Source organism: Myotis yumanensis, unplaced genomic scaffold (genome assembly GCF_028538775.1).
Source record: "Myotis yumanensis isolate MYYU_CA2020_CCGP unplaced genomic scaffold, mMyoYum1.0.hap1 SCAF_19, whole genome shotgun sequence".
In the NCBI taxonomy this organism is placed as follows: Eukaryota; Metazoa; Chordata; class Mammalia; order Chiroptera; family Vespertilionidae; genus Myotis; species Myotis yumanensis.
In genome coordinates, this window is record NW_027223770.1 from 14,940,693 (window position 1) to 14,959,204 (window position 18,512).

At 51.9% G+C, this 18,512-nt stretch overlaps 1 protein-coding gene across 3 annotated transcripts; it reads left to right on the top strand.

The window, feature by feature from the left end:
- The first annotated feature begins 40 nt into the window (after nt 1-40).
- On the top strand, nt 41-13,433 carry DDX25 (DEAD-box helicase 25). 3 transcript variants are annotated; one of them, XM_070399310.1, is made up of 12 exons: nt 41-110; nt 715-781; nt 1,280-1,321; nt 2,019-2,154; nt 4,324-4,416; nt 4,503-4,605; nt 5,515-5,629; nt 7,217-7,394; nt 8,351-8,588; nt 10,070-10,232; nt 11,539-11,727; nt 13,172-13,433. In XM_070399310.1, the coding sequence occupies exons 1-12, from the start codon at nt 48-50 to the stop codon at nt 13,231-13,233; spliced, it is 1,449 nt and encodes a 482-aa protein (XP_070255411.1). In that variant the 5' UTR covers nt 41-47; the 3' UTR covers nt 13,234-13,433. The 3 variants fall into 3 exon arrangements, with proteins under 3 accessions (XP_070255411.1, XP_070255414.1, XP_070255413.1); XM_070399313.1 differs by lacking the exons at nt 715-781; nt 13,172-13,433 and adding an exon at nt 12,575-12,660 and having other exon boundaries at nt 56-110; XM_070399312.1 differs by lacking the exons at nt 41-110; nt 13,172-13,433 and adding an exon at nt 12,575-12,660 and having other exon boundaries at nt 707-781.
- Nucleotides 13,434-18,512: the final 5,079 nt, after the last annotated feature.

Below are 18,512 nucleotides of genomic sequence, written 5' to 3' on the forward strand. Positions count from 1 at the left end.
CTCCCGCGCTGGACGCACGTGCTGGGGTCGGAGCGGCGATCGCAGCCATGGCGTCGTCACTTTGGGGAGGCGAACCGGGGGCGGCAGAGAGCGAGCACCTGAACAGCCACGTAACCGCCACTAACCCGGAGGGCAGAGGGGCGGGGGCCGGGGCTGCACTCCCAGGGGAGATCTGCGGGGCGGGGGGTGGGGGGGGGGGCGGCGGGACTTGGGGGGGCAGTGGAGTGTCCAGTGGTGGAGGGGAGAGGTGGAGTGGCAAGGACTTGGAAGAAGACCCCGGAAAAGGAGACCCAGAGAGAGACAAGACCTTTGGATTGAAAGGGCAAAATGAAGACACCTGGCAGCCCCGGGAGGGCAAGCAGGTGGTAGTCCCAACCCGACCCCGAATTTTCTCCTCTCCCACTTGGATCCTTAAGCCTCGCTAGCTTCCTCCCATTCATCCACCTACCAACGCGCTTTCCTGCCACCATCCTTGGGTTGCGTGCGATCCCCCAAGGGACTGTCACGCTTAGAGTGGAGGGGCCGCAGAAAGTCTCCCCCAGTTTTAGGGCAACTCATGCAGAACTGTTCCCGAAAGGAATCTGCACCTACCATTGCACAGGAAGCAGTATTGGGTGGTCTTTCCTGCGTCCCTTCCAGCTCCTGTTAGGGGTAGCATGGGGCTTCTTGAAGCCCTGCTTGCTAATATCGGTTGAAATCCGTGTCTTTCGCTAGTTTTCAAACCTCATCCACCCCCGGAAGAACCTTCGGGGAGTTAAGAATACGACAGTCCCAAACCTAGGTAAGTGCTGTAGGGTAAAGCAGATTGTTCTCAATGAAAGACAGATGCGTTCCTCGTGTCCCTGGCAACTGATACACATTTGGCTCCCTTAACTTAGTATTCCAGGCCCTCCAGTCTTTTTTTTAATGTAATTTTTTTTTTTTTTTTTTACTGATTTCAGAGTGGAAGGGAGAGAGAGAGAAACATCAATGATGAGAGAGAATCATTGATCGGCTGCCTCCTGCATGCCCCCTACTGGGGATCCAGCCTGCAACCCAGGCATGTACCCTTGACCGGAATCGAAACTGGGACCCTTCAGTCCATAGGCGGACGCTCTATCCACTGAGCCAAACCAGCCAGGGTTCGAGGTCCTCCAGTCTTTTTACCAACTCCTCCCTTGGACAACCCTTGCTGCCAGCGCACGCTGTGAAGTCGGCCAGAGAAGTTGGGATAAGAGACTTTACATTTCTGCTCAGCACTTAACCTTTACACCTGTTGTTTCTCTTCCACCCTTTTTAGATGATTCTATGAACAACACAGAAGAAGATGAAGTAGATGTAGGTAGGAGATAAATCCATCTGCCTGTATCCACTAGCATTCTGCTTCAGCCACTCATGGCTGTCATAATGTGAACAATGTATTGGAGAACTGTCGTTACTTCTCTGTCTTTATAAGGAGTGAATAAAAGGAGAAATACTAGATTAGGAGTGGGGACTATTTCTAGAGGAAGCTGCGATGGGAAATGTAGGAATAGGCTGTCTTAGCGGTCGGCAAACTCATTAGTCAACAGAGCCAAATATCAACAGTACAACGATTGAAATTTCTTTTGACAGCCAAATTTTTTAAACTTAAACTATATAGGTAGGTACATTGCTATTAACTTAATTAGGGTACTCCTAAGGCTTAGGAAGAGCCACACGCAAGAGGCCAAAGAGCCGCATGTGGCTCGCGAGCCGCAGTTTGCCGACCACGTGCAGTTAACCGCTAAGACTTTCCAGCCGGCAAGGAAAAATTAGGTCTGGTGGTGAGGGATGTAGACTTGCTTGAAGTTAGAGGTTGGTATAGCAGCCGAGCATAAGAAACTGGGTCCTCATGAAAAAAAGGAATTCTCAGTGCTGTGTCATTTTTTCTTTTTTTAGAAGAAAGAGTAGGAGCAGTTGCTTGATATACACAGAATGGAGGGAGCAATTATTAGCTGTCATTTAGGAAGCCTGAGTCCCCCCCTGCAGTATCCCCTTTTTTATTCTCCCTTTTGTAGTGGATTTGGCTTCCAGTTCACTCTTAAACAAGTTAATCCGACAGTCCTTAGTAGAATCCAGTCATCGAGTCGAAGTCTTACAAAAGGATCCCAGCTCTCCACTCTACTCAGTGAAAACATTTGAAGAGCTACGGCTGTGAGTACTTTCTTTTTTAAAAAATATATTTTATTGATTTTTTTCAGAGGAAGGGAGAGGGATAGAGAGTTAGAAACATCGATGAGAGAGAAACATCGATCAGCTGCCTCCTGCACACCTCCTACTGGGGATGTGCCTGCAACCAAGGTACATGCCCTTGACCGGAATCGAACCTGGGACCTTTCAGTCCGCAGACCGACACTGAGCCAAACCAGTTTGGGCAGGCTGTGAGTACTTTCACTATTGGTGGGAAGATGCTGGGAAGCATAGCACAGAACAAACTCACCTGCTAATAATAAAACCACCAGGATCTCCTTTGTGTTTAATCAAATATTAAAATAAAACGCATACATTTTGCGTGCAACTAAAATATAGCTCAGAGGGGAACACTGGGATCCCTGCATTGTTCAACAAATTGAGAACGTTTGTTTTTTAAATATATATTTTTATTGACTTCAGAGAGGAAGGGAGAGGGAGAGGTAGAAACATCAATGATGAGAGAGAACCATTGACTGGCTGCCTCCTGCACGCCCCCTACTGGGGATCAAGCCCGCAACCTGGGCATGTGCCCTGGCCGGGAATCGAACCCTGATCTCCTGCTTTATGGGTCTGCATTCAACCGCTGAGCCACACTGGCTGGATGAGAACATTTCTGATGGTAAAACATTTTCATCTTGCTGTGCTAAGGGAGACAGCTAAGCCATATTACTACTTCTCTGTAGCAGAATACAGATAGGGGAACACTGATGACCCAGATACCCTCCCCCACCCCTTTAGATGAATTATAAGCTTTTCTCTTTCTAATTATATTTAGTTTCAAATGGCATTAAAATGAATATCTTTCCCAAATGGGTGTGCATTTCTTAGGGATTTGTCAGTTGGCATTAAGGAAATGTAGTTTACCGATATGGACTTACGTAAAGAGGAAAACTCCAAAATCCCAGTGTCCAGACATTTTCTAAACGAGAGGAGAAGCCTACCTATGATTAAAAGCTGGCTGAGCATCCTCCCGTGCCCCAAAAGGTTGCCGGTTCGATTCCCAGTCAGGGCACCCAAAAGGAAAAAAGTAATCTACCAACTAACCTGCCAGTTAAGCACATCAAACCGTGTGTGCTATGGAAGATGGAAGTGTTCCAGCCCACTCCGCTTTTCCTCTCTCTAACATCTGTCATGAAACCCCAGGGAAAAAGCACTTAAAAATACTGGCTCAGAAGGATGAGGTGATAGTGTCTTCTGCTCTGAGACAGAATTGACAAAAGAACCACCTAAATAGCTGGCCAGCGTGGCCCAGTGGTTGAGCGTTGACCTGTGGGCCAGGAGGTCACGGTTCGATTCCCCGACAGGGCACATGCCCGGGTTGCAGGCTAGATCTCCCTTAGGGGACGTGCAGGAGGCAGCCAATCAATGATTCTCCCATCATCGATGTTTCTATCTCCCTCTCCATTCCTCTCTGAAATATATATACACACACACACACACACACATACACACATCCATACATACAGTGGGGCCTTGACTTACGAGTATCCAGACTAACGAGTTTTTTGAGATACCAGCTGTCTCTCTGCCGATTTTTTGCATTAAGTTGATAGAGTAATTTGAGTTAACGAGCTCCTTAACGAGCTTGGTCTCGGAACGAATTAAACTCGTAAGTCAAGGCCCCACTGTGTGTGTGTGTGTGTGTGTGTGTGTGTATAAATTATATATATATATAAATATATATATATTTATTTTTTAAGAATCACCTGAATAAATTTGTCTTCTCTGAAAATAGCGGTTAAAACATCAAAACCTGTCATTCATTGAGAAGAATTAAATAATAAATGTCACGTAGTTTCCTGCTTATGTGGGAAAGAAAACTCTTTCTGGCAGATTGACATACTTCTGTCAGACGAGTTTTTTCCCTTACACTTGTTTCAACGGAAAGTCCTATGACTGTCCTCATCTTAGGCTTATGACAGAGCTCCCTATTTTGGGGGTCCGCCTGTGCAGGCATGATTGTATATGTTTGGGGGTTGAGGGGAAAATGATATACTTCTAAATCTTTCGTTGGAAGCTCAGTTACCAGGGGGCTTGCTTTAGAAGGGCACCTCTCAAGTTTGCATTTCTGAGGCTACTCACCGATCCTGGACTGTTAAGTGTTCGATTTTTTTTTTTTTTTTTTGACAGAAAGGAAGAGTTGCTAAAAGGGATCTACGCAATGGGGTTCAATCGACCATCCAAAATCCAAGAGATGGCGCTCCCTATGATGCTGGCACACCCGTGAGTCTCCGGGTGCCGTGTTCCCGCCGGGCCATTGTTAGTCTCTGATAGTCAGTCTGTGCCCAGCGGTCTCCTCTTTCCTACAGACCCCAGAACCTCATAGCCCAGAGCCAGTCTGGAACAGGAAAGACAGCTGCCTTTGTCCTGGCCATGCTGAGCAGGGTCGACACCTCAGAACCCTTCCCACAGGTAAGGAGAGGCTGCGAGAGAGACGGGATTGCTTTCGTTGTCAACGAGATTTCAGTAACAGACGATATTGCTGGAATGAGATGATATTGAGAATAGACATTCTTTCATAACATTGTAGAGTACTGGGACAGGGTTTGTAGTGTAGTTTGTTTCCAATCCCAGCCCTCTCCTTACCAGCTGAATGTCTTAGACAAGGTAGCACATCTCTCCGAGTCTGTCTCGTCTGTGAAGGTAACATCTAGAAAGGCCTGGATTGTAGTTGTTCTGTTCACCCTGAATCCCAACACCATGCACAGCGCCTAACTCGGAGAAACCACTCATTAAGCACCGAATGAGTGAGCGAAGGAGTGAGTGAATGAGTGACTGAATGGATGAACGAATGAGTGAATGAATGGATGAAGACTCACCTCACAGGATCGTCCTGCAGATTAAATGAATAGTTTCATTTTTAGCACCGTGCTTGGTAGGAGGTGAGTATTCTGCCAGGGATGTAGTCAGATCCAGCAGGGAACGTTCTGGAAAGTGGCAGAATTTTCACAGCTGGCAGGCGGCGATGAGGACCCCACGCCAGCTGTGATTTGTTGTGTCACCCTCTTTTTTGATTGCCAGCCTCCTTTCATTCCATTCTGACCCCACAAAAAAAGTGTAACCCCGTAACCTGTGTGTCTTCATGACCCTTCAGGGAGGGGGACCTTAAAGGCAGCTGTCTTTCCATCCTTCCGCTCCTTCTCCCCTCCCACACTCAGCATTCACCTCACATTGTTGAGCCGATAAATTGGATTTGATTCAAAATATTTGTATCCAACCCAAACCTCCAGTTTCCCTTCTGTGCCCCTCTCGGTACACATTTCAATTGTGTGTGAAATTTGTGCGATGGCTTACAGGGACCCCCTTCGCTCTCCCTCACAGTGCCTCTGCCTGGCTCCTACGTACGAATTGGCTCTGCAGACTGGCCGTGTGGTTGAACAGATGGGAAAATTCTGTGTGGATGTTCAAGTGATGTACGCCATTCGAGGGAACCCAAGTATGTGCCTTGAAGCTGGTCTTGGCCGGTGGTGTCAGCCCCGAGTCCACCGCTAACCAGCATGTTCTATAACATCTCTGCTTCCGTATCTCTAAAGTGGGGCCCGAGAGGCACCTGCTCACCGGGCTGGTGTCAGAGTGAAGCGCAGGGATATGGACAAAGCGCTGTGCACACGCCTGGTGCCCGAGGACCCTCATGGCCACTGTTTCCGCCTCCTGCAGGAGGACGCGTTTGCATTTTCTTTTCTCTGACGCTCGCTTGTTTGGCGCAGGGCAGCTTTTACTGTTTAACTTTTTCATTAGAGTATTGCATGTGGGTAAGCAGGAAAAATACCTTTAAGACACAGATTAGGCCAGGGGTCCTCAAACTTTTTAAACAGGGGGCCAGTTCACTGTCCCTCAGACTGTTGGAGGGCCGGACTATAGTTAAAAAAAAAAAACTATGAACAAATTCCTATGCACACTGCACATATCTTATTTTGAAGTAAAAAAACAAAACGGGAACAAATACAATATTTGTATTTGCATGTGGCCCGTGGGCCGTAGTTTGAGGACCCCTGGATTAGGCGGTGAAAGTGAAAGTTGTTCTTCCTTGTTCCCCAAAACTTGCTTCCAAAAGGAACTACAGTTCTGTTAACAGTCTTTTGTGGTGGTTTTCTTAATATATTTTTATTGATTTGAGAGAGGGAGAGAGAGAGAGAAACATCAATGATGAGAGAGAATCACTGATCAGCTGCCTCCTGTACACCCTCTGCTGGGGAGCGAGCTGCAACCTGCGTCTGTGCCCTGACCGGGAATCGAACCGTGACCTCCTGGTTCATAGATTGATGCTCAACCACGGAGCCACACCAGCCGGGCAATCGACCTATGTTTTGTGCTTTTTTTTTTAGAGTGTTTACAAAAACCGGGATATTTTTTTCATAACGGTCACACACTTCCATGTTTTGGGCATCTTTCCATATCAGTCCATGTCGCCCTACTTCATGCTTTTGACCAGCTGCATAATACGTCATCACTTATTACAGGTGACCTGCTGATAGACAGGGTGCTGGTTTTCCATGCGGGGAGGGTGCGTGGGGTTTTCACAGCTGTGCCGGTATTTCTCCAGGGTGGGTGGGCTTGCTGCGGGTGGCTTTTTAAATGAGTCAGATATGCAGGGTATTATCATTGCCATAAAACTCGGGAACGTATGTAAAAACTCTGGGCATTTCAAAAGCACAGTGACCTCAGGGCTCGCGCTTGGGCAGCCCTGAGGCCAGTGATGGCGAACCTATGACACGCATGTCAGAGGCGACACGCGAACTCATTCTTTTGGTTGATTTTTCTTTGTTAAGTGGCATTTAAACATATAAAATAAATATCAAAAATATAAGTCTTTGTTTTACTATGGTTGCAAAGATCAAAAAATTTCTGTATGTGGCACGGCACCAGAGTTAAGTTAGGGTTTTTCAAAATCCTGACACGCCGAGCTCAAAAGGTTCGCCATCGCTGCACTTAGGCAATGCACGTGGGGTCAGAGTCCTGTGTGGCCTTGCCCTGCGCCGTGGGCTGTGCCTCTGAAGGAGCCCTACAAACCCTCCTCTCCCAGTTCCCAGGAGCGTGGACATCACCCAGCAGATTATCATCGGCACTCCGGGGACTGTCCTGGATTGGTACTTCAAGCGGAAATTAATTGACTTGAGCAAGATCCGTGTGTTTGTCCTGGACGAAGCAGACGTGATGATCGCCACACAAGGGTTCTCAGATCAGAGCATTCGGATCCAGAGGTAATCCGCACCTCCACCCTCCCTCCCTGGGTCTTTTGTCCAGAGGAGAAACTGCCTCTGTCTGCTGCTCCTGCTTGGCTTACTGCTCAGTTCCCCACCTCCTTCACCTTTGAACAAAGTCCCCGCCTCCTCAGGGCCCTCCGGCCGCTGTCATTTCCCACCTTCCTTCCCGACTGCTCTCCTTGTGCGCCCTGGGCTTACGTTAGAGATCAATCCATAGACAGGGTTTTGCTCCAGAATTTGCCAGTATTTTTTTTTAAATTGGGAGCAAAGTCCTAAAGAGAATTTGTTGAAATCTGATAGAGCTACTGGAAGGTTGTGGTGGGCAGGTAAGGGCATAGAGAAGACATAACTGGGATCGGGAGCCTAGTAGTCTAGTTCTGACTTTGCCTGTAATGTCTGCGCTCTTCCTGCTGCAAACGCAGTTAGTCGTGGCCGCTGCTGAGAGCTGGAGGCCCTGCATGGATAGAAAGCACGTGTAAATTTTGCTCTCGAGCCCAGCCGGTGTGGCTCAGTGGTAGAGTGTGGACCTGCACCCCCGGTCAAGGCACATGCCCAGGTTGCTGGCTCTATCCCCGGCTGGGGAGGCGTGCAGGAGGCAGCCGATCGATGTTTCCCTTTCATCGGTGTTTCTATCTCTGTCTCCCTCTCCCTTCCTCTCTCTCTAAAAAAAAAAAATCAATAAAAATATATTTTAAAAAATTTTTGCTCTTGAGCTTCACGCTCAGTCTATGTGGTTTTCCAAAGTCTGGGTGGCAAGGAGGAGCAGGACGAGTTGCTCTGTGCGTGGAGGTGCCGCTGGCTGTAGGCACACCTGTACGCTGACCCCCTGAGCAGGTGTGTGGGGGGGTGGAGGAGGCAGCGCTGGTGGCAGCAGGCACGAAGCGCTTAGAGCTGCCTCCCCGGGTGAGTAGCACGGGTGGCAGGTCACAGCCTCCTTCCCGTCCCTCTCACAGGGCTCTATCCTCCGAGTGCCAGATGCTTCTCTTCTCGGCCACCTTTGAGGACTCCGTGTGGCAGTTTGCGGGGCGAATCATTCCCGACCCCAATGTTATCAAGTTGCGGAAAGAGGAGCTGACCCTGAACAACATCCGGCAGTACTACGTGCTGTGCGAGAGCCGGAAGGACAAGTACCAGGCGCTGTGCAACATCTACGGCGGCATCACCATCGGCCAGGCCATCATCTTCTGCCAGGTGCCTGCCGAGACACGTCTTCCGGGGCCCCGCCTCCTCCCTGCAGGCCGAGCGGGCACGGCGGCGCCCAGAGTGCGGTGTAGCCAGGCTCCGTGCTCGGCACTTCCTGTACATGGTGCAGTTCAGTGTCCAGAGCAGCTCTGAGTAGAGATGATGTGTATTTTGTGGGTGGAGCTGAGGAAGAATAAGTAATGGGGTGGGACTTCTGTATGTTACAGCGAGGGCATCCTTGTGTTAGAGGGGTGGCTTCTGCCCCTCCCTATGTGGGCTGATGTTGATGGTGGGGTTTCCCCAGACACCCTTTGCCAGATTAAGAATGTTCTGCCTCCCTCCCTAGCGTGCTGTGAGCGAAGCAGCCACTCAGCTCCTCACTGCTCACATCGAGCGCCTTCTGTCTTCATTTTTATCTTTTGCTCCCTGACATCCCCGGTGTGCGTGTGTTCCTTTTACTTCCTCACTCCCACGTGGACACTGAGCCCCACGGCAGCAGGGCCCCATCTGTCTTGCTCCCCTAGCCCTGCCCTAGAGTGCTCACCGGGCCCTGGCCCACACTGAGGGCGCGTTTGTAGGATAAAGGAAAACTCAGCTCTGCCACAGGCCAACCATGAACCTGGGGCAGGGTCCTCATGTCTTCAAGGTTGTTTTTTTTTTTTTTTAATTTTTTTAAATATATATTTTATTGATTTTTTTCAGAGAGGAAGGGAGAGAGATAGAGAGTTAGAAACATCGATGAGAGAGAAACATCGATCAGCCGCCTCCTGCACATCTCCCACTGGGGATGTGCCCGCAACCAACGTACATGTCCTTGACGGGAATCGAACCCGGGACCCTTCAGTCCGCAGGCTGACGCTCCATCCACTGAACAAAACCGGCTACGGCATTTTTTTTTAATTTTTAAAAATGAAATGAGACAACTACTTTGTCAGTTTATTGCGTGTAAAATTTTTATTTTATTTTAAAATAGATTTTTATTGATTTCAGAGAGGAAAGGAGAGGAAGAGAGAGAGAGAGAGAGAAACACCAATGATGAGAATCCTCCATCAGCTGCCTCCTGCACGCCCCCCACTGAGGATCAAGCCCGAAACCCGGGCATGTGCCCTGACTGGGAATCGAACCATGACCTCTGGTTCATAGGTCAACGCTCAACCACTGAGCCATGCCAGCTAGGCTACAGGTAAAGATTTTAGAAACATGCCCGGCATGCATGGAGCACTTGGAGAGTCTGACGTAGTCATTATTACGTCATCTCATGTTGTCATTGCACCAGCATGTGCGGGGCATGTCTCGCATCCGTTTCGTGGCTGAGGAGCCACAGCTGAGAGGCTGAGAGGATGAGACCCTTAGAAGCGCAGAATTCCAAGCCACACGCTCGTTCCTCCAGGCCAGCCCTTCCCGGCTCCGGCCCGCACCCATGGGCGTGGTGAACACAGCCCGTCTGCTTTAACTCGGGGGGCTGTGCCGGGCTCTGCTTTCTCATGTAGACTCGTCGAAACGCCAAGTGGCTGACTGTGGAGATGATGCAGGATGGCCACCAGGTGTCTTTGTTGAGCGGAGAGCTGACCGTGGATCAGCGGGCTTCCATCATCCAGAGGTTTCGGGATGGGAAAGAGAAAGTTCTTATAACCACCAATGTCTGTGCCCGAGGTACGTGTGTGTGTGTGTGTGTATGTGTATTTAAAGCCAAGTTTGTTGAGGTATAATTTATATCTGATAAAATTCACTTTTACGTATATGGTCCAATACACAGAATACAATGTACAGTTTACAATATATGAGCTTTGACAAACATACAGAGTCCTGTACCCATCGCTGTAGTCAAAATACAGAACATTGGCCGTCTACCCCTCAAAACTGAGCTGCTTGTAAGTCAGTCTCTGCCACTACTGGCCCCTGGCAACTACAGGTCAGATTTCGGTCTCCCTCTTGTCTCTTCCAGATACCATACAAATTAAATCTTACTCTCGGCAGCCCTTGCGGCCCACTTCTTCCACCTGCCATAATGCTTTGAGTTTATCAGAGCTGTTACAGGGATCAGTGGTTCATGCCTTGTTCTTGCTAAGTGGTCTTCCACCGAATGGATGTACCACAGTCAGTGCGTCCATTCATCCGCCGATGGCCACTTGGATGGTCTCCAGTGTGGGGCTACTTTGAATAAAGCTGTAATAAACACGCATGTGTAGGTCTCGTGCAGACGTATGTTTCCATGTCCCTTGGGCAAAACACCTAGGACGAGGATTTCTGGGTCATGTGGGAAGTGCATGTCTAGCTTTACAGCAGTGGTTCTCAACCTTCTGGCCCTTTAAATACAGTTCCTCATGTTGTGACCCAACCATAAAATTATTTTCATTGCTACTGTGATGAATCGTCATGTAAATATCTGATAGGCAGGATGGTCTTAGGCGACCCCTGTGAAAGGGTCGGTCGTTCAACCGCCAAAGGGGTTGCGACCCACAGGTTGAGAACCGCTGCTTTACAGGAAAGTGCCAAGGTTTTGTTCCCGAGTGCCTGCACCATTATTCATTTGCGCCAGCAGCGTAGGAGCGTTCCAGTTGCTCTGCATTCCTGTCAGCACTTGGTGTTGTCTTTTCCATTTTAGCCTTTCCAGGCCACGTTGTGTGGTATCTCGTGCTTTTAACTTGTGCTCCTAGTGACTAATGACGTTCATCTCTATGCGTTTTCAAGAGCAGGGACTTCCCACTTCCTTCATCCCTCCTGTATCCTTGCCCAGATCCCCCTCCTCAGACCCTGCTCCCTAATTCATTCTTAGTTCAGCAAACAGAACGGAGGACCTGCCCCGAGGGCTGAGCTTGGCGCTTTGGAGGAGTAGCCCGAAGAAGGCTGAGGTCCCTGCCTGGACCCTGGACTGTCTAGGCCAGTGTTGTCTTAACAGAAACGTTGGTATGGATGGAAACGTCCTGTTCTGTGGTGCCCACTGTCTCTCCTCTTCCAGGGATCGATGTGAAGCAGGTCACGATTGTGGTGAACTTTGACCTCCCTGTGAACCAGTTGGAGGAGCCAGAGTATGAGACCTACCTCCACCGCATCGGGCGGACCGGACGCTTTGGGAAAAAGGGCCTCGCCTTCAACATGATCGAGGTCGATAAGCTGCCGCTGCTCATGAAGATCCAGGACCACTTCAGTGAGTAGCACCAAACCCGCAGGAAGGGGGCTGGGGGCTGGGGGCCTGCGCACGTCGGCAGTGACGAGGCGGGGCGTGGACCCCAGTCCCGAGGAGGGGACAGGAGGGGACAGGAGGCTTCCGAGGCGCAGAGTTCCCGCTGTGAGACAGTCGCTCCGCACGTGGTCATTAAGTAGAACGCCTTAAATCTGTGTGAGCTCAGGTCTTTATACGCTATTGCTCATTCTGGGATCTGGAGCCGATTTTCATGTCCTGGAAAGAACCAACCTAAACCAGGTAGCAACGCTGTGGAGAGCGTACTCTGTCCCGGCTTCCTCTCTTACATTTTCTCCCCTTTTTCTCGCCCCACCTACCAGCCAGGACAGCCCTGCGTTCTGAGGCCGGGGGCCCTTCCCCCGGCCCCGTCTCAACTAGGCCAGCTCTGGGCTGGCAGGGTGATGTCCCTGAGATGGCCCCTTGTCAGTGACCCCCGGGCCCCGAAGCCCATGGGGACGCTGGGGAGCAGGGGAAGAGGAACCTCTCACCGTTTAGGACGGTGCCCCTTACCCTCGGTGAGAAGCAGTGGGCACCCCCCGGGGACACGCACAGAGGCACACGTGTGCAGTTTGGAATGTAAGTGTGTAAAGGGTTTGCAGACGGCCCTGTCCAGTCAGCTCAGTGGTCAGAGCGCCAGCCCAGGGACCAACGGGTTTTGGGCTTAATTTCCAGGTAGGGGTATGGACTCGATTGCAGGTTCGATCCCTGGCCCTGGTTGGGGTGCATGTGGGAGGCAACCAGTCGATGTGTCTCTCTCACATTGATTTTACTCTCTCTCCCCTCCTCCCTCCCTCCTACTCTTTCTCTAAAGATCAGTGGAAGAAAACATTCCCGGGTGGGAATTACACACACACACACACACACACACACACACAATAAAGGGTTTGCAGACTGGCCGCAGCACATCCGTGGACCCTTCAGGGACGCTGACTCAGCACCCTGTGTTAGGGTAGGGGCAGGGAGAACCATTCAGATCCACCGTGGCTGTGTGAGCTCCTGCAGACCTCGTCTGGGGAAGTGACTCAGCGGAGGAGCCTTCGTCCCTCCCTCTCCCTGTGGCCACCACTGACCCCTGGGGCTCAGCAGACCCCTTCCCGCCCCTCGCATGGGCCAAGGCCTTTTTCTGCCCCCTGGTACCCAGACCTGGCGCTCTGTTGCCTGGCGCCTAGGATGCTGCTTCAGGGGATCCCAGTGGCAGCTTAGATGCCAGCCCCTCCTCTCCTGAGCTAGAGAGCGCTCCTGCCCCCAGGCTCTCCACACAGGGTGTCGCAGGAGCGCACCTTCACGGGGGTCCCCGTCTTCAGAGTCGAGGTGCCATCCCTCCTCAGTGCTGCAGGGGTCCCGGAGCGGGATGGGGGGACATGGCATGCGGCCCGGGGTCAGGCTGGGTGCCCCCTTGTTCTTTCAGACAGCAGCATTAAGCAGCTCAACCCGGAAGACATGGACGAAATCGAAAAGATCGACTACTGAAGGGGGAACCTGGTCGTTTGTGACAGGTCCCCGAGGGGCTTAAAGGCAGCTTTTTATGTTGAGGCTTTTTTCACAGTGAAATTGTTACCTTTGGCAAAATAAACGGGAAGCCTTCCTTTTAAAGACCCGAAGTCTTTTTGAAACCACGTCGATGTGAAACACTGGAGATTTTTTTTTTTTTAAATAAAAAGGCAGCAGTATCTCCTACTCTCATCTTTTCCTAAGGCAACCGCCCTTGTGTGGGCTCCTGGGGTGTTTTTGGATTTCGTTGCAGTGGTTCTCAACCTTCCTCATGCCGCGACCCTTTCATACAGTTCCTCATGTTGTGGTGACCCCCAACCATAAAATTATTTTCGTTGCTACTTCATAACTGTCATGTTGCTACTGTTAGGAATCGTCATGTAAATATCTGATATGCAGGATGTATTTAGGCGACCCCTGTGAAAGGGTCGTTCGACCCCCCAAAGGGGTTGCGACCCACAGGTTGAGAACCACTGGTTTAGAGCATGAGCAGACAGATCATCCCTCCCGTGAGCCTCTCACGACGCCACCAGGTGGCGGCAGAGCTCCGTTTGGCCGTGCTGGGGATTGGAGCTGGTAGCGCATGACAAGCCGCACGTGGTCAGTCCCCTCGGCAAGCACGCTGGGCGCCACACACACACACACACACACACACACACACACACACACACACTCTGAAACCTTTACAAAGTAAAGCAATGTGGAAGCGAGAACTTTCTGCTTTTCTGATGTCTTATCTGACATACAGAATTCAAAAGGTTTTCCTATTTTGCTCCTGAATGCCTTCAGGGTAGAGAAGGTTTCATCCTCCCTCGGTTACTTAATGGTCCCTGGAATGTGGCCCCGCAGAGGCATTGCTTACAAGCAGGCAGGTGGGGTGGGGTGGGGAGGAGGGGGGGAGGAGCCTTTTTTAAAAAATAAGGTTTCAGGGAGCCCGAGGTTTTGCTTTTAAGGACTGTATTACAGGATGTGTCTCAGAATCCCGGACATTTCCCTGCAAGCCCCAGCGCGATGCGTTCTATTTCTCACATTTGCTCCTCAAAAGCCAACCCGGGCGCTTGAGAAAACGGGGACACGGGTGCTCCCCCAGCAAGCCGGAGCGGGTTTGCAGCCGGAGCCGGGCCGCTCTGTCCCAGACCGCCCCCGGCAGCCTCACCCCGACGGGGAGTAGATATATACCTACTCAATATATCTCTCTCTCGATATATTCCACATGCACGTCTCCCTGCCTAGGTTTTATCCCCACGAGCAGGACGTGGAAATACACGGAAGTCCCTCCGCAGCACTGTTTCTTGTGTACCCACCTGCTCCCAAACGCCAGGGAAAGGGAGATGCAGTGCTATCGTCATCTCAGAACTCAGAGTCCAGCAGCAGAGACGGGATGAGCCAGGGTTACCAGGGACGGTGTGCAGGCCGCAGTGGAGCGCAGAGGAGGGACGCCTGCCACCCTCTGGGCAGCTTCCAGAGGGCACTGCATCTCCTTACACCAAGGGGACTGCGTGGGACTCATCACGCCTTCTCACCGCGCGGGGTGCCACCCCGTTACCCGCCACGGGTCCCCCAAGGCGGTGCTCCAGACCCGGCTCACAGCCAGGATTGCCTGGAGAGCTCGGGAGAAGCACAGAATCCTCCCCCCACACACGATCGGAGGACAGAGCCCAGACACGCACGCCTGTGACGGAGCCCCAAGCGCAGGCAGAGCAGCAGGTAAGAGAGGAGACACGGAGGCAAAGAAGGCCCGTGACGGAGTCTGCAGCCAGCGGGGCCACCCCTCTGAATGTCCACCTGGGTTCTCCTTACCCTGCGTCTCTCGGCCGTGGTCAGCCCTGTCCACTCAGTACGCACCCCCGGCCCAGTGCCGGGCACACAACAGGCGCTCAGGGAATGCTGTTCTTTTAAAAAATAGACATTTTTATTGATTTTACTGTTTTGTTTATTATCCTGACTCCTCCCATCAGAATGTAAGTCCCATGAAGACAGGGATCTCGGTTTTGTTTTTCTACTGTGTCTCCAGTTCCCAGACACACAATAGACATTTGATAAACATTTATTTATTTTTTTAAAAAAATAGTTTTGTTGATTTCAGAGAGGAAGGGAGAGAGAGAGAAACATCAATGATGAGAGAGAATCGGCTGCCTCCTGCACACCCACACTGGGGATCAAGCCCGCAACCCGGGTATGTGCCCTGACCGGGAATCGAGCCGTGACCTCCTGGTTCATAGGTCGACGCTCAACCCCTGAGCCACCGCAGCCGGGCACGAAAGTTGTTCTTGAGTGACTATTCCTCGGCATCTCTTCGTCCACCACCATTCTCCCCGGAGGCTGTCCGTCCTAGAGTTGAACCCCGGTTATGTGGTGCAGGATGAATGAACTTAGGAAGCGTGTTGGGCCGCTTTGCAGCCTTACCCTGTGAGAACGAAGTTGGACTTTTCCATCACGCTCAGCTCAGCTCGGCGTTGGGGGGGCGGGGTGTGTGTCCTAAATAAAACTGTCCCCCTCCCTTTCCCATTCCGATCTGAGAGACTACCAGTCACCCTCACAGCATCTTCGGTCATTTCCACTGGGCGGCTGTTCCCACGGGGTCTGCAAACAGCGGGCATTCCTCCGCCGTGCCCTTTGCCCCCTCCTCACATCCCTTTGTCTCACGGCCCAGGAGCCCCAGAGCCCCGTGTCCTGGGTGCCACAGCTGTCTCCACACCAACTGTCCACTTGATGTATCAACAACCTAAAGACTGCTTTGCAGGGGGCAGCTCCTGGCTCGGAACTGCAAGGGCTCATCCGACGGCCTCGATGGCCTGGCCCAGGTCTTCTCTCTCCATCGAGGCCGCCCCAGGAAGGAGCCCATGGAGACGTGGAAGAGCCGATGACCTCAGCGCATCTGTGTGTGGCTTCATCAGCTGTGTGTTCCTTGGCACCGAGCCCTCAACCAGACCCATCGGGTTTGTCTTGGCCCGTGCGGCACTGTGAGCGCATTGACATTCACGGTGACGTGGGGCAGGCTGTGATTCCCAGGGGAGCCTGGGAGGGAGCCCCTGGCCTGGCCCCTGCGCCATGTGGGGTGCTGGCTCTGCAGCAGCCATGAATCATGGGGAAGGCCAGGCATCGGCCCTGGCCTGGTAGGATGTTTGACAGCCCTTCTCAAGAGGCGTCATTGCTTCTGGTCACGAGAATGTGCGGACGCCACTCAGCACAGCTCGGCCTCAGGAAAGCTGTGAGCGATCTGCACATGGGCTCCACAGAGGATTGGGGGGGGAGGGGAGCAGCACCTCTCCAGACACTGGGGAGAGAGGCCCATTGTGGCCAGTCTCAGTTTTGCTCAATTTCCTTCCTTTTTTTTTAAATATCTTTTTTTTTAGTGATTTTAGAGATGAAGGGAGGGAGAGAGAGAGAGAGAGATATCAATGATGAGAGAGAATCATTGATCGGCTGTCTCCTGCACGCCCCACACTGGGGATTGAGCCCAAAACCTGGGCATGTGCACTGACAGGGAATCGAACCGTGACCTCCTGGTTCATAGGTGGATGCTCAACCACTGAGCCACACCGGCCAGGCAAGTCTCCTTCCCTTTGATTCAAGGAGGGCCCGGACCCAAAAGAGGACCTGAGTGGAGATAGCACAGCCGCTGGCACAGAAGCTGAGGTGCCAGTCCAGAGCAGGGACCGCTCCCCGGGCGGCACTCTGCCCTCTGAGATCCAGGGCCTGCGTCGCTCCCGCCTGCTGCTGTCCAGACAGCCGGTGCCTGCTGACCCCGAGGGCACCTGGCCCCAGTGGGTGGCCACATGTCAGTGTTCGAGAGCGACCAGCTGAAGGGTCGGGTCCTCTTAGGTCACACGCCTCGCTCCTACCCTCCAGCACTTTATTTTGTTGCCTCCTGATACCTCCTTTATCATACTACATTTCCGCACACCTAGGCCCATATACTAGGGTTCTGTGTCTACTTGATTCCAGCTTATCCTTGTGCCAGTACCACAGTTTTAAGTATTCTTGTTATGGGATGCGTATTAAGGACTTCTTCCTCCTCTTGGTTACTTTAATTCTCTCTTTATTTTTTAAAAATATCATTGCCATTTTTATTTCCCAAAGATGGATTGCAGGTCCATGTTATCAACTTCCCAAACCCTCTGGCTTTTCATTTGACTGCATCCACTTGGCAGGAACCATGTATTCAGTCCAGACGTTAGTTTGTGGGGAAGTGATTGCTTTAAAACATTTAATCACCTGGTAGGCTCTTTCCTGACTCCGAAAAGTCAGGAGGCAGCCTGGGAGCAAAGGCACAGACGTCGGCACTCGGGGCCTGGAGGCCGCGGGCGGAGGGGAGGTTCCATGGGGAGGCGGTCTCAGCCCGGTACCAGGGTGGGCCCTGTGGCCCACGTGCTGCCTCATCTCCCAGAGCGAGGGCAGTGGTGTGTCTGGGAGGGGCCCAGAGACCAGGTGCCAGCCCCCTCCAGTGTCACTAGCCTGGGCTGTGCCGGGACGAGGTCAACCCACCTGCCACGGCCTCGTCTCCCAAGGTCCCTTCCAGCCCTCAAACCCCTCTCATCTCTGCTTTGTCTGGTGGAGCCATGAACGTGTGTTCCTGCCTCACCTGTAACGGACCCTGAGGTGGGAGCAGAGACCCTTCCTAGTCCTGCTCTCGGCTGGGCCCAGCACCCAACCCCTGGCCAGCACCACAGAGGTGTCCCTGCCGTGGGGAGAGGGAAGGAAGGGATTGTGCACCGGCTTATGGAAGAGCCGTGTCTTGCCGAGGTGGCTGAGAGCGCCCACCTCAGCCTGCAGTGTGCACAAAATGCGGGGGTCCAGTTAAACCGCAGCTTCAGGGGAATTGGCCTGGGCGGCACAGGCTCATTGCCTGCAGGCCACACCCGGTGAGAATTCTTGGCTGAAGAAAAGGGGAGGTGAGGGCACAGGCGCCATGGGAGTCCTGGTCGCAATTATCCTTTAAAAGTATGTGGATAGCCCTGGCCCGTTTGGTTCGGTGGATAGAGCATCGGCCTGAGGACTGAAGGGTCCTCGGCTTGAATCCGGTCAAGGGCACGGACCTCGATCCCTGGCCCCCATCGGGGTATGTGCAGGAGGTCAACCAGCCGATGTGTCTCTCTCACTTCAATGTTTCTCTCTCGGTGTCTCTCCCCCTTCCCTTCCACTCTAAGAAAATGAATGGAAAACTGTCGTCGGGTGAGGATTAACAATACAGATGTGTAGAGACAAGAAACTTGGAGGCACAAAACCATCTGACACATTAGAGAGACAGTAAGGCG